Consider the following 12010-nt stretch of genomic DNA (forward strand, 5'->3'; position numbering starts at 1 on the left):
GCCAAGAAGAGAAAAGGAAGTGCATGAATTGTACCAATTAGTCTACAAACATCCGTTATTTGCCTGAATCATGAAGAGATATCACAGGTGTGTGGAGGTTAATGCTAAATAACCCCTCATGATTAGGTTTGCCCTGAGTAAATATATACAGTGGTACCTCTACTTACGAACTTAATTTGTTCTGTGACCAGGTTCTTAAGTAGAAAAGTTTATAAGAAGCAATTTTTCCCATAGGAATCAATGTAAAAGCAAATAATGCGTGTGATTGGGGAAATCACAGGGAGGGGGAAGGCCCTGTTTCCTCCCAGGAGATTCCTAGATAGGCCTCACAGAGGCTTCTCCCCGCCTTTTCTGGCCCTGTTTCCTCCAAGGCGATTCCTAGAGAGATCCCACAGCGGCTTCTCCCCGCCTTTTCTGGCCCTGTTTCCTCCCAGGAGATTCCTAGCAAGGCCCCAGGGAGGCTTCTCCCCACCTTTTACAGCCCTGTTTCCTCCCAGGAGATTTCTAAAGAGGCCTCACAGAAGCTTCTCCCCGCCTTTTCCACCCGTTTCCTTCCAGGAAATTCCTAGGGAGGCTCCATGGAGGCTTCTCCCTGCCTTTCCTGGTTACAGTTTCGGAGGCTCAGGTAGAGGCTTCTTAGTTAGAGGTATATATATATATATATATAAGTTATTTTTACTATAAAAATATTTCATTTTGTTCTTACTTACTGTATAAATTATTCACATTCAAGTAACATCCTTCAGTCTATGAATGTTAGCCCATTCTATATAAGTTATTTTTACTATAAAAATATTTCATTTTGTTCTTACTTACTGTATAAATTATTCACATTCAAGTAACATCCTTCAGTCTATGAATGTTAGCCCATTCTTTTCCAAAACCGTAATGCTGCTCTTCCAATATTAAAAAAGATCTGAATTTATGGAGTCAGGTCATGCTAGTCAATCACAATGACGATTAAAAATCAGGTTTATTTTGAAATTAGAAGAGGGCAATGTTGATATGAATGTCATACATATGTAATGTGTTTTCTTAAAACATGCATGAAAAGCCAACATAAAAGATACAATCCACAAGACAGCAAATTCGGCTGCAGCGAACCAAAAAGCATGTATTATATATAACATTTAATTATTTAGTATTTTACTCCTTCACCTCAAACTGATGACAGCTAGGTATACTGTGAAGCATGAAAACACAATGGCTTTGACTTTTTTTTTAAAGTTTAAAACTTTTAATTTTAAAGAACTTACTGTCCAAAACTTTATGAAATACTGAAGAACCGTAGCAGCAACAAACAGACAATACAGGAGGGAATAAAATAAAAAGAGGAGAAAAAACTTGTAGTTGGAAAATCCCACACAGTTATTCACCCTGGAAAAGGAAAAAAGAAATAGCTATTGTTTCCCCTTCTACAACAGAGTTAAACAAATTTTGGCAACCATGTGTAAATGGTTTCAAAAACAGTTTCTAATGGGATTGCTTGTATCTTCACAACATGTCTATAGGGGTCACAGTCAGTTACTCTATCATAGAAACATAGAAGTCTGACGGCAGAAAAAGACCTCATGGTCCATCTAGTCTGCCCTTATACTATTTTCTGTATTTTATCTTAGGATGGATATATGTTTATCCCAGGCATGTTTAAATTCAGTTACTGTGGATTTATCTACCACGTCTGCTGGAAGTTTGTTCCAAGGATCTACTACTCTTTCAGTAAAATAATATTTTCTCACGTTGCTTTTGATCTTTCCCCCAACTAACTTCAGATTGTGTCCCCTTGTTCTTGTGTTCACTTTCCTATTAAAAACACTTCCCTCCTGGACCTTATTTAATCCTTTAATATATTTAAATGTTTCGATCATGTCCCCCCTTTTCCTTCTGTCCTCCAGACTATACAGATTGAGTTCATGAAGTCTTTCCTGATACGTTTTATGCTCAAGACCTTCCACCATTCTTGTAGCCCGTCTTTGGACACGTTCAATTTTGTCAATATCTTTTTGTAGGTGAGGTCTCCAGAACTGAACACAGTATTCCAAATGTGGTCTCACCAGCACTCTATATAGCGGAATCATAATCTCCCTCTTCCTGCTTGTTATACCTCTAGCTATGCAGCCAAGCATCCTACTTGCTTTCCCTACCACCTGACTGCACTGTTCACTCATTTTGAGACTGTCAGAAATCAATCCAATCCTATCCTACAAAGCAAACTAAAGGAATTGCTGTTTGTCGCCCTTCCATAATATTTTCTAGCTCTTAAGCTTGTTTTTGCCTTTTTTTAAGGGGTGGTGGTGGTGAGAAAAGGAAGAAGGCATTAGATTCATTTCTGAACAAAGAATTAAGAACACCTATATGGAATTTAAAATTATTGCTGAATAGGGAGGTGGTAGCAAAGACTGGTATTAATGTTTATTTTATTTTTTTTTAAAATCTTAAAATAAAAATAAAATTCAAGTTGTCTTGAATCTACTAAAAGCATAAAAGTCTGCATTGTAACACATTTTATTTGTTTATTTTAATTTACATAGCTGCCCACCTCATCATAATGATTCAGGGGTGGCTAACAATAAGAACCACAACAGTAACAAGGTAACAGAAATAGAAAATTGACAACTGACATAAAACCACAAAACCCCTTCACTATAGCTGTCATGGGCTCTGACAAACAATACTAAAATAAAAACAGTACAGTATATACAAAATTTAACATAATTCAAAATATAAAGTACAGTGGTACCTCATCATACGAACTTAATTGGTTCCAGGAGGAGGTTCGTAAGGTGAAAGGTTCGTAAGATGAAACAATGTTTCCCATAGGAATCAATGTAAAAGCAAATAATGCGTGCAAATCCTTCAGGAAAATCCCAAACTTTAGAAGGGAGGCGAACAGAGGGCAGGGAGGAGCAGCTAAAGGGAGCGGGTGGAAGAAGCAAGGCTAGGCTAAAAGGTGAGTGGGAAGGAAGAAAGGCGAGGGGGGCGCCCCTCCCTTTTCTTTCTTCAAAAGACACCGTTTCAGTGCCTTTGCAAGCACGTTGTTCTCTGCAAAATCTTTCCTCCAAGCTGCCCCTCCCTTTTCTTTCTTCAAAAGACAACCTTTTAGTGCCTTTGCAAGCACGTTGTTCTCTGCAAAATCTTTCCTCCTCCAAGCCGCCCCTCCCTTTCTTCAAAAAAAGGGGAAAAAAGAAACCCCTTCATCCCAGCAGCAGCTGCTTGGGTTCGTAAGGTGAAAAGAGTTTGGAAGAAGAGGCAAAAAAATCTTAAACACCGGGTTCGTATCTTGAAAAGTTCGTTAGAAGAGGCGTTCGTAAGATGAGGTACCACTGTATATTACATAGCTATAAACGTACTTGACGTGATGTAAGTTTAATGTCAACACCAGTTCGCACCAGACTGCCAGAGAAATACCTGTTGATACTTAGGATAGAACTCACAGGTAAGAGCTCTATTTCTAGGCTACTGTACTGGTCTACTGGGGGCATCACAATTAAAGGGTTAAAGACCAAAAATGACTCTAGGACTTGGGGATCTCCATCTTTGTTTTACCGGTAGTCATTTTATAACAACTAAAAACAGAACAGTAATATCTATCTATCAAATATTGCTAGCAATATTACCATTTAACCTTGCTCTTGCCCAGTGAAGGGCTACCAAAATTTTTACTACCACGCTGTGGACGTGGCTTATGCAGGATGCCCTGCATTTTTTTTCAACATTTTTCAGTGCAAATTGGGGGCTCTGGGGTGCAGCTCCATTTTCACTACCCCACTGTGTCTGTCCCCCCCCACAATCCGGGCAGCAGCTCACCCCTGCTCTTACCTATATTTAACAATAAAGCTTTCATTAATTTAATGAATCCTAATTGTCTAAGACCATTTAAAGATCATTTACAAATCAGTGATTTTAAAGCATCTTCAGAGAATTACTCAGCTACTCTCTATCCTTGAAGGATTATTGTTACGATTATTTTGACAAAGTTGTAGTTGATGATTCTAGAATGTGCTGTTAGTGACAAAATAACCTAAGGTTTTTATTGTGAGAAAATAAAAATCAACCTACCTTAAATTTAAATGTAAATTCATAGTTCACTCTCTAAATTTCCCCCTAATTATTCCTTACTCTTAATTATTCCTACTCTTAATTTATTTTGTGCATGCACAATAATAAAAGAGCTTACTTATTTGTTTTGGTACAAAACCCAAAAGAAGAAGGAATTTAAAAAAACATACCAAGGACAGTGATGATCCATTTTCAGTACACATCTAAAATAAAAGAAGACATCTGAATCAATGCAAAGATGATACATGAATAGTATTATGCATTTGTGTGTGTGTGTGTGTGTGTGTGTGTTTTCTGTCAAATCACCCTGGTATACCCAAATATGGGAGGGAGCATACTGCTTCCTTTTTGCCTCTTGGCCCCTCCTGGTGCCAACCAGGCAATTAATTTTATAGCCGACAAACTATATTCTATATGTGTAACATATAGATCCTTGGAACAAACTTCCAGCAGACATGGTAGATAAATCCACAGTAACTGAATTTAAACATGGGATAAACATATATCCATCCTAAGATAAAATACAGAAAATAGTATAAGGGGAGACTAGATGGACCATGAGGTCTTTTTCTGCCGTCAGACTTCTATGTTTCTATATTTTTGCTGATGATGAAAATGAAGGGAGACTAGTGTAGATCTATTTCAAGCTATTTAGCCCTCATCAGCTAGCCATAACTGTACCAGGATTTGAACCTGACCAGTCTGCCTATAAGGCAGTAACTTTTAACTTCTAGGACACAGGTTCTCCTCTTGTCTCAGCTTGTACCAGGGAAGAGTTATATGTTAGAACTCTTATAAAGAAGCAGTACACTCCCTCCCATATTTGAATATACCAGGGTGATTCAACAGAAAAAAACATATAAAGGTAAAACATGTATGAGAATAAATAGAATGCTTAACAAAAGATTCAACACTGATCAGGATGTAAGACAAGGATGCACGATGTCTCATTGGTTGTTTAATGTATTTCTGGATAAATCTGTGAGGAATCTGTGTAGTGATTATTTATTTAGTGCATGGCATCTACAGAGGTCATGCAATCATTGATATGCAAATTTAGTTTAAATAAAGTGTCAGCAAATATATATATATGTATGTGCATGTGTATATAAGATATGGGGACAATACAATAGCAATACCACTTAGACTTATATACCACTTCACAATGCTTTTATAGCTTCTCTTAAGCAGTTTAGAGAGTCAACATATTGTCTCCAACAATCTGGGTCCTCATTTTACCGACCTCAGAAGGATGGAAGGCTAAGTCTACCTTGAGCTGGTGGGAGTTGAACTGCCAAACTGCTGGCAATCGGCAGTCAGTAGAAGTAGCCTGCAGTACTGTACTCTAACCACTGTGCCACCCCATTTCTCATAGGAGAAAAAGTATTACATTAAAATAAAACCATATTAAATGGAGCCATAGAATTGCAATGGGATAGGTGTTATAGTTCGATATCTAAGGAAACTATTTAACTACTTCTGGTGTGTCTGAGGTTTGATCATCCCTGAAAGCACCATCGGGAAAATTAATGGGTATCTGAGCAATCAATGTTTCTATGCCATGGCAACACTGACATACACCAGACTGTGATTTTTTTATCGCAGTCACAGCATAATATAACCAATGTAAACATAATTTGACTGCAGTTCTGGGTAACCATGGCTCCCAATGCTTGCCTGGGAATGATAAACAAGGCATATTGGCATGAAAAGCATGATAAACAAACATTCAGATTCTTGAGTGAGTTAATATGTTCCGCTCACAGAAAAACCCAAATTAAGGTCTGTGAGCAGTGCACATCAATATGTTGGTTGGTTTTTAAGATAAAAACATTTCAAGTAAAATTTCCAAAATTTTAGGGGGGAAAAAAAGATTTATCATGATGTATAAACTCTGTAGGCTGCATCAGGGTTGTGTCTGACTTTGTGGGGGGCGGAATGGGCATAGCCAAAGTGGGCGTGGCCACCTGGGCATCATTTGTGTCAGGAGCACCTATGACCTGACCTCTCTGCCAGCAAAACGGGCTCCTGAGCTCTGTTTTTGGCTGCGACGGCCTCCCACAACCCTCTGCCAGCAAAAACAGTGCTATGTTTTCACTGGCAGAGGCACCTTGGGTCAGTCCTGGTCAGCCCTGCAGGCCACATCTAAGCACTCCACAGGCCGCATTTGGTCCCCAGGCTTTGAGTTTGATCTCCAGATCCTGTCGACTAAGCAATGCAGGTTGGTGGGCCCACAGGGGAAGGCCTTTTTTTGTAGCTACCCTGGCCCTTTGGAACCAGCTACTCCCTGATGTCCATACTGCTCCCACCCTACTGGCCTTCCGAAAGGCCGTGAAAACCTGGCATTGCCGGCAGGCCTGGGGGCTGTGAGTGTTAACACCTATTCACGACCAAACTGTGATTCACGTGGTATGTATATGTGTATGATTGTTTAGTTTAGCTAGGGGTTTTTATCGTTAGTTTAATGGGGGGGTTTATTGTTTTTAATATTTAATATTTGACTTTGATTCTAATATTGTATTGTATCATTTTATTGTTGCAAGCCGCCCTGAATCCCATGGGATTGGGTGGTACAGTATATAAGTCAAATGGCCACACCATGACTGTGGGATGTTGCTACAATTGTCATACATGCAAGCTGGTGGTCAAGCACTCAGATTGCAATTGCCATGATTGTGAGGGTGTGCAATGGAACAGTTGTAAGTACCACTCATTCAGCATTGTTGCAACTTTGAAGACAAGCTGAAGAAGTGGTAAGTAAGGACTAACCGTGTGTGGGAAAGGAACTCTGTGACTTCAGGTCTGAAGGTACGTTTGAAAACCGACTCGTCAATCCAACTAGAATATACTCACAGGTCACATGCAGAACAGTGATGACATCGATCAGGTTTGATTAGCTGGCATCTATCGCAGTATCTAATAGCTAAATTGAAAATTTCAAAGTCAAGATGTGAAATACAAAGCTTTAGAATTCGGACTTTTAAAACTTCCCTATTTCTCAAAACAGAATCTGGAAGAATTCAAAATGTAAACAGGCCAGTCATACAGTGATCCCCCGGTTATTGCGTCCCCGACCATTGCGAACAGGCTAATTTGCGATTTTTCAACCCAGAAGTCAAAACACCATCTGCGCATGCGCGGCCTTTTTTTCTATGGCCACGCATGCGTAGATGGCGCCGGGCAGATCAGCTGCTGGGCAGCTTCCCTGGGTCTTCCCCCTCTTGCTGGCGGGAGGGCGAGAAGCCCCCCCCCGCACCCGCTCGCCCGCCGTTCACCCGCCCTTCGCCCGGCCACCCGCCGTTCGCTCGCTGCTCGCCCGGCCACCCGGGTTCGTTTGGCTTGAGGGATCAGTTGGGAAGGCGCGCGGGTGTTTTAAAACGTCGCCGCCGACATGGGGGGCTTGCTAGCACCCCCCCAAACCTGGGTTGGGGGTTCGGGGGGGTGCTAGCGAGCCCCCCATGTCGGCGGCGACATTTTAAAACACCCGCGCGCCTTCCCAACTGAGCCCTCAAGCCAAGCGCAGAAGTTCGCCTTTGGCGCTTGGCTTGAGGGCTCAGTTGGGAAGCCGTGCGGGTGCTTTAAAACGTCGCCGCCGGCATGGGGGGCTTCCTAGCAGCCCCCGGACCCCCAACCTTGGAACGGCGGGCGCGGCAGCAGCGAGGAGTTTGCGTGGGCGGCGGGGAAACCCCAATCTTCGGCTCCTCGCTGCTGCGGCGGAAGTAAAAACCCCATCTGCGCATGCGCAGATGGTGTTTTTACTTCCGCAGCGTTACTTCGCGAAAACCCGCTCGTTGCGGGGGGTCCTGGAACGGAACCCTCGCAATGATCGGGGGATCACTGTATTTCAAAGATAAATGGGTAGGGAGTAATGTGAGAACTCTCCAATAACTTATTATTCATCCATAAAGATTTTATTGGCCACCAAACTCCAATTACAGAGCTGCGAAAGTAATAGGAAAGTAATCTATCTGTGTAGCTACTTACAGAAAGGTAAAACATGAACATAATCTAAACCAGCGGTCCCCAACTTTTTTGGTTCCATGGACTGGCAATGCCAACGGTGGCAGGGGGAAGGGATGGTCTTGTGCATGCAACTTAATTTTGCTTCACATTTTGTCTTCCGCTTGCACAGCCTGGTATTGGACTGCGCCCAGGGTGGAGGACCCCAAATCTAAATAATATCTTTAAAAAGGGAGATACAGTGTTCCCTCAATTTTCGTGGGGGATGCGTTCCGAGACTGCCCGCGATAATCGAATTTCCGCGAAGTAGAGATGCGGAAGTAAATACATTATTTTTGGCTATGAACAGTATCACAAGCCTTCCCTTAACACTTTAAACCCCTAAATTACCATTTCCCATTCCCTTAGCAACCATTTAGATTATTACTCCCCATGTTTATTTATTAAAGTTTATTAAAAAAATATTTATTAAAGGCGGACGAAAGTTTGGTGATGACATATGACATCATCGGGTGGGGAAAACCGTGGTATAGGGGGGGAAAACGCAAAGTATTTTTTAATTAATATTTTTGAAAAACCGTGGTATAGACTTTTCATGAAGTTCGAACCCGCGAAAATCGAGGGAACACTGTACTACCATCCTTTTTCACAAAATATCAAAAATACTTTTGCAAATAATGGATCTCGGGTACATTTTGAACCTGGGATGAATGCCATAAATACAGCTGGTAGAGGGGTTATGCTACTCAGCCTGGCTAAGGAACATTTTAGCAATGTCCATATGATACAGATATCAGGAAGAATGATCGTTTTAATTTGGAAAGTCTGTCTGTTGATGTAGAAATAAAGATAACACATCTGGCGCAAGCCAAGGGAAGGCAAAACCAATGGCTTACCCCTTGATGTTGTTGTGGTATAGACAGGCAGCTCTTTAGCAGCTCTTCTTAGAATTTCCTGCTGAGATTCTGGCCTCTCTTCTTTTTCATATTGCTCTTTATCAGTTTTTGATAAGGAAAACTGTAGAAAAGGAGAAAAACATGTTTGTTGTCTGCCAATTATGTTTAGTATCTTATATTTAGATGATATACAACAACACAAGAGCACACAACAGATTCAAGCTTAATATTAACCGCTCCAAACTTGACTGTAAAAAATATGACTTTAGTAATTGGGTTGTCGAAGCGTGGAACTCCTTACCGGACTCTATAGTATCATCCCCTAACCCCCAACATTTTACCCTTAGACTGTCCACGGTTGACCTCTCCAGATTCCTAAGGGGCGTACATAAGCGCACTAGAGTGCCTTCCGCCCCCTGTCCTATAGTCTCTGCTATATCTCATATTTCATAACCTTCATTGTGTATTGTGTATTGCAGCGTTTCCCAACCGGTGTGCCGCGGCACACTGGTGTGCCGCGAGACATGGCCAGGTGTGCCGCCAAGCTTCAGCTGGGCGGGGCGCTGCCGGTACTTCCGTCCTGGGGCTCCCGCTTGCAGCTGTCCCCCGCCTCCTGCTCGATGCCGTGGTTTTCGGCGCTCTCCTGCTGGGCCCCAAAGAAGGAAGGCAGGAAGAAGGAGAGCTCCATTCTTCGCACCTTTTTCCCGCCTTCTTTCTTTGGGGCCCAGCAGGAGAGCGCCGAAAACCGCGGCATCGAGCAGGAGGCGGGGGACAGCTGCGAGCGGGAGCCCCAGGACGGAAGTACCGGCAGCGCCCCGCCCAGCTGGAGCTCCTCTGGCGTCGACGGCAAGTGTCCGATGGGAGTGGGGGGGGGGTGGCCGCAGCGGCCGCAGGCAGTCGGGGGAGATGGCGGCGTCGAGAGGGATCGCTCTCTCTCTCTCAGCTGACTGCAAGTGGGAGCCCTGACGGTGGCGGTTGGACGTGCTGCTGGACGTCGTACATGCTGGCGCTGCGTGCCTGGCATATACGGTGTCCAGCACCACGTCCAGCTGCCGCCGTCAGGGCTCCCGCTTGCAGTCAGCTGAGAGAGAGAGAGAAAGAGAGACATATAAGAGGCAGAGAGAGAGAGAGAGAGAGACATAGCAAGAGAGGCAGAGAAAGAGAGACAGAGCAAGAAAGAGAGACAGCAAGAGAGGCAGAGAAAGAGAGATAGAGAAAGAGAGAGAGAAAGAGAGACATAGCAAGAGAGGCAGAGAGAGAGAAAAAGAAAGAGAGACATAGCAAGAGAAAAAGAGAGACTTAGCAAGAGAGGCACAGAGAGAGAGAGAAAGAGAAAGAAAGAGAGACATAGCAAGAGAGACAGAGAGAGAAAGAGAGATAGCAAGAGAGGCAAAGAGAAAGAAAGAGACATATAGCAAGACAGTGAAAGAGAGAGAGAGAGCAAGAGAGAGAGAAAAAAGCAAGAAAGAGATAGCAAGAGAGACAGAGAGAGAGAGCAAGGGAGAGAGAAAGACATAGAGGAAGGGAAGGAGGGAGAGAGAAAGAGAGCAAAAAAGAGAGGAAGAAAGAAAGAAAGAGGGATGGAGAGAGAGAATGAAGGGAAGGAAGGAAAAGAGAGAAAGAGGGAGAAATAGAGCGAAAGGGAGGAAGAGAGAGGGTTTTTTTGTCCAAACTTTTCTTTAGCCCGCCCCCCCCCCTTTCAGTGTTCCCCAGGATTTTGAAAATACGAATAATGTGCCGCGGCTCAAAAAAGGTTGGGAAACACTGGTGTATTGGACAAAAATACATAAATTTTAAAAAATGATAGAATTTTTAGACATTATTAATTCAAAGAAATATCAAACCAAAATCAAAGAGCTGACCACTTTGTATCACAAAACAGATAATGTATTTCCTAACCCGAAATCTATTTCCCATTTCATCTCCTGCAAATGTTGTTGAAGGCATTTTTCTTAGCTGTTGATGATGGGTCGTTCTGATAAGCATAATGAAGGTGGTGCTTTTCAGCAAGTAGGGCCCTGATCTCTTCATCATTTTCGTCAAACCAGTCCTGCTGTTTCCTGTGCGAGGGTCCCAGAGCCTTTAGCGCAAAAGAGTGCCCAATGTCTCGAAAGTGTTCCCAGTCCTTCTCAGCATTTCCCTCTAATTGCAGCTCTGAGAGTTGGTTGTCAAAACTTTCTGCTGGTGGAACTGCTGTGTTGGGGTTCCTCAGTTTTGATCCGTTTCATCAAAACTTAGTTTCCCTGTGGAGGTCTCTTTGGCTTGATGTGAAAGCTTAATTTGGAGATGATGAGTCTATCACCCATTTCCTCCCATGTTGACTGTATGACTGTAACTTGTTCTTATATCCTAAGATTTTTATTAATATTGCTTCTTCATTGCTTATTTGACCCCTATGACAATCATTAAGTGTCGTACCACATGATTCTTGACAAATGTATATTTTATTTTATGTGCGCTGAGAGCATATGCACCAAGACAAATTCCTTGTGTGTCCAATCACACTTGGCCAATAAAAATTCTATTCTATTCTATTCTATGGTCAGTCCAACAGTCAACTCTCGGCATGGCCTTGGTCACCCTTACATCCTGTTTGTTTTTTCTCCGCACAATGACATAATCAATAAGATGCCAGTGCTTGGAGCATGGGGGCATCCAGGACGGGGGTTTTTGCGAGTGGGCAGGCGAAAGATGGTATTGGTGATAATCAGATCGTGAGCTGCACATGTCTTCAGTAGTAATAGGCCAGGGATGGCGAACCTATGGCACGGGCTCAGCTTCAGAACGCATGTGGGAATCGGCCAGCTGATTTTTGGCTGACATGGAGGCTCTGGGAGGACATTTTCAGCTTCTGGAGGGCCTCCATGGGATGAGGGAGGGGGATTTGCCCTCCCCAGGTTCCAGGGAAAACTGGAGCCTGGGGAAGGTGAAGAATGGGCCTACCGGGCCCACCAGAAATGGGTGGGAAATGGGCTGTTTCTGGCCTCCAAGTTGCTCCAGGGGGCAGGGGAGGCAGTTTTTGCCCTCCACAGGCATTGAATTATGGGTGTCGGCACTCGAGTAGGCACAATAGTGTGTGCACACTTACTTTTGGC

At 43.1% G+C, this 12010-nt stretch overlaps 1 protein-coding gene across 1 annotated transcript in view; it reads right to left on the bottom strand.

Moving 5' to 3' along the window:
* The window catches only part of ZDHHC20 (zinc finger DHHC-type palmitoyltransferase 20), an 83691-nt gene that overhangs the window by 32204 nt on the left and 39477 nt on the right, over window positions 1–12010 (bottom strand). Inside the window, exons 4-7 of the mRNA XM_070749774.1 lie at window positions 8916–9036; window positions 6913–6982; window positions 4230–4262; window positions 1257–1377 (exon numbers count right to left, since the gene is read on the bottom strand). Of these exons, the coding sequence (XP_070605875.1) occupies window positions 1257–1377; window positions 4230–4262; window positions 6913–6982; window positions 8916–9036 (345 nt within the window). The remainder of the gene's footprint in view (window positions 1–1256; window positions 1378–4229; window positions 4263–6912; window positions 6983–8915; window positions 9037–12010) is intronic.

The sequence above is a fragment of the Erythrolamprus reginae genome, chromosome 4 (genome assembly GCF_031021105.1).
Source record: "Erythrolamprus reginae isolate rEryReg1 chromosome 4, rEryReg1.hap1, whole genome shotgun sequence".
NCBI lineage: Eukaryota > Metazoa > Chordata > Lepidosauria > Squamata > Dipsadidae > Erythrolamprus > Erythrolamprus reginae.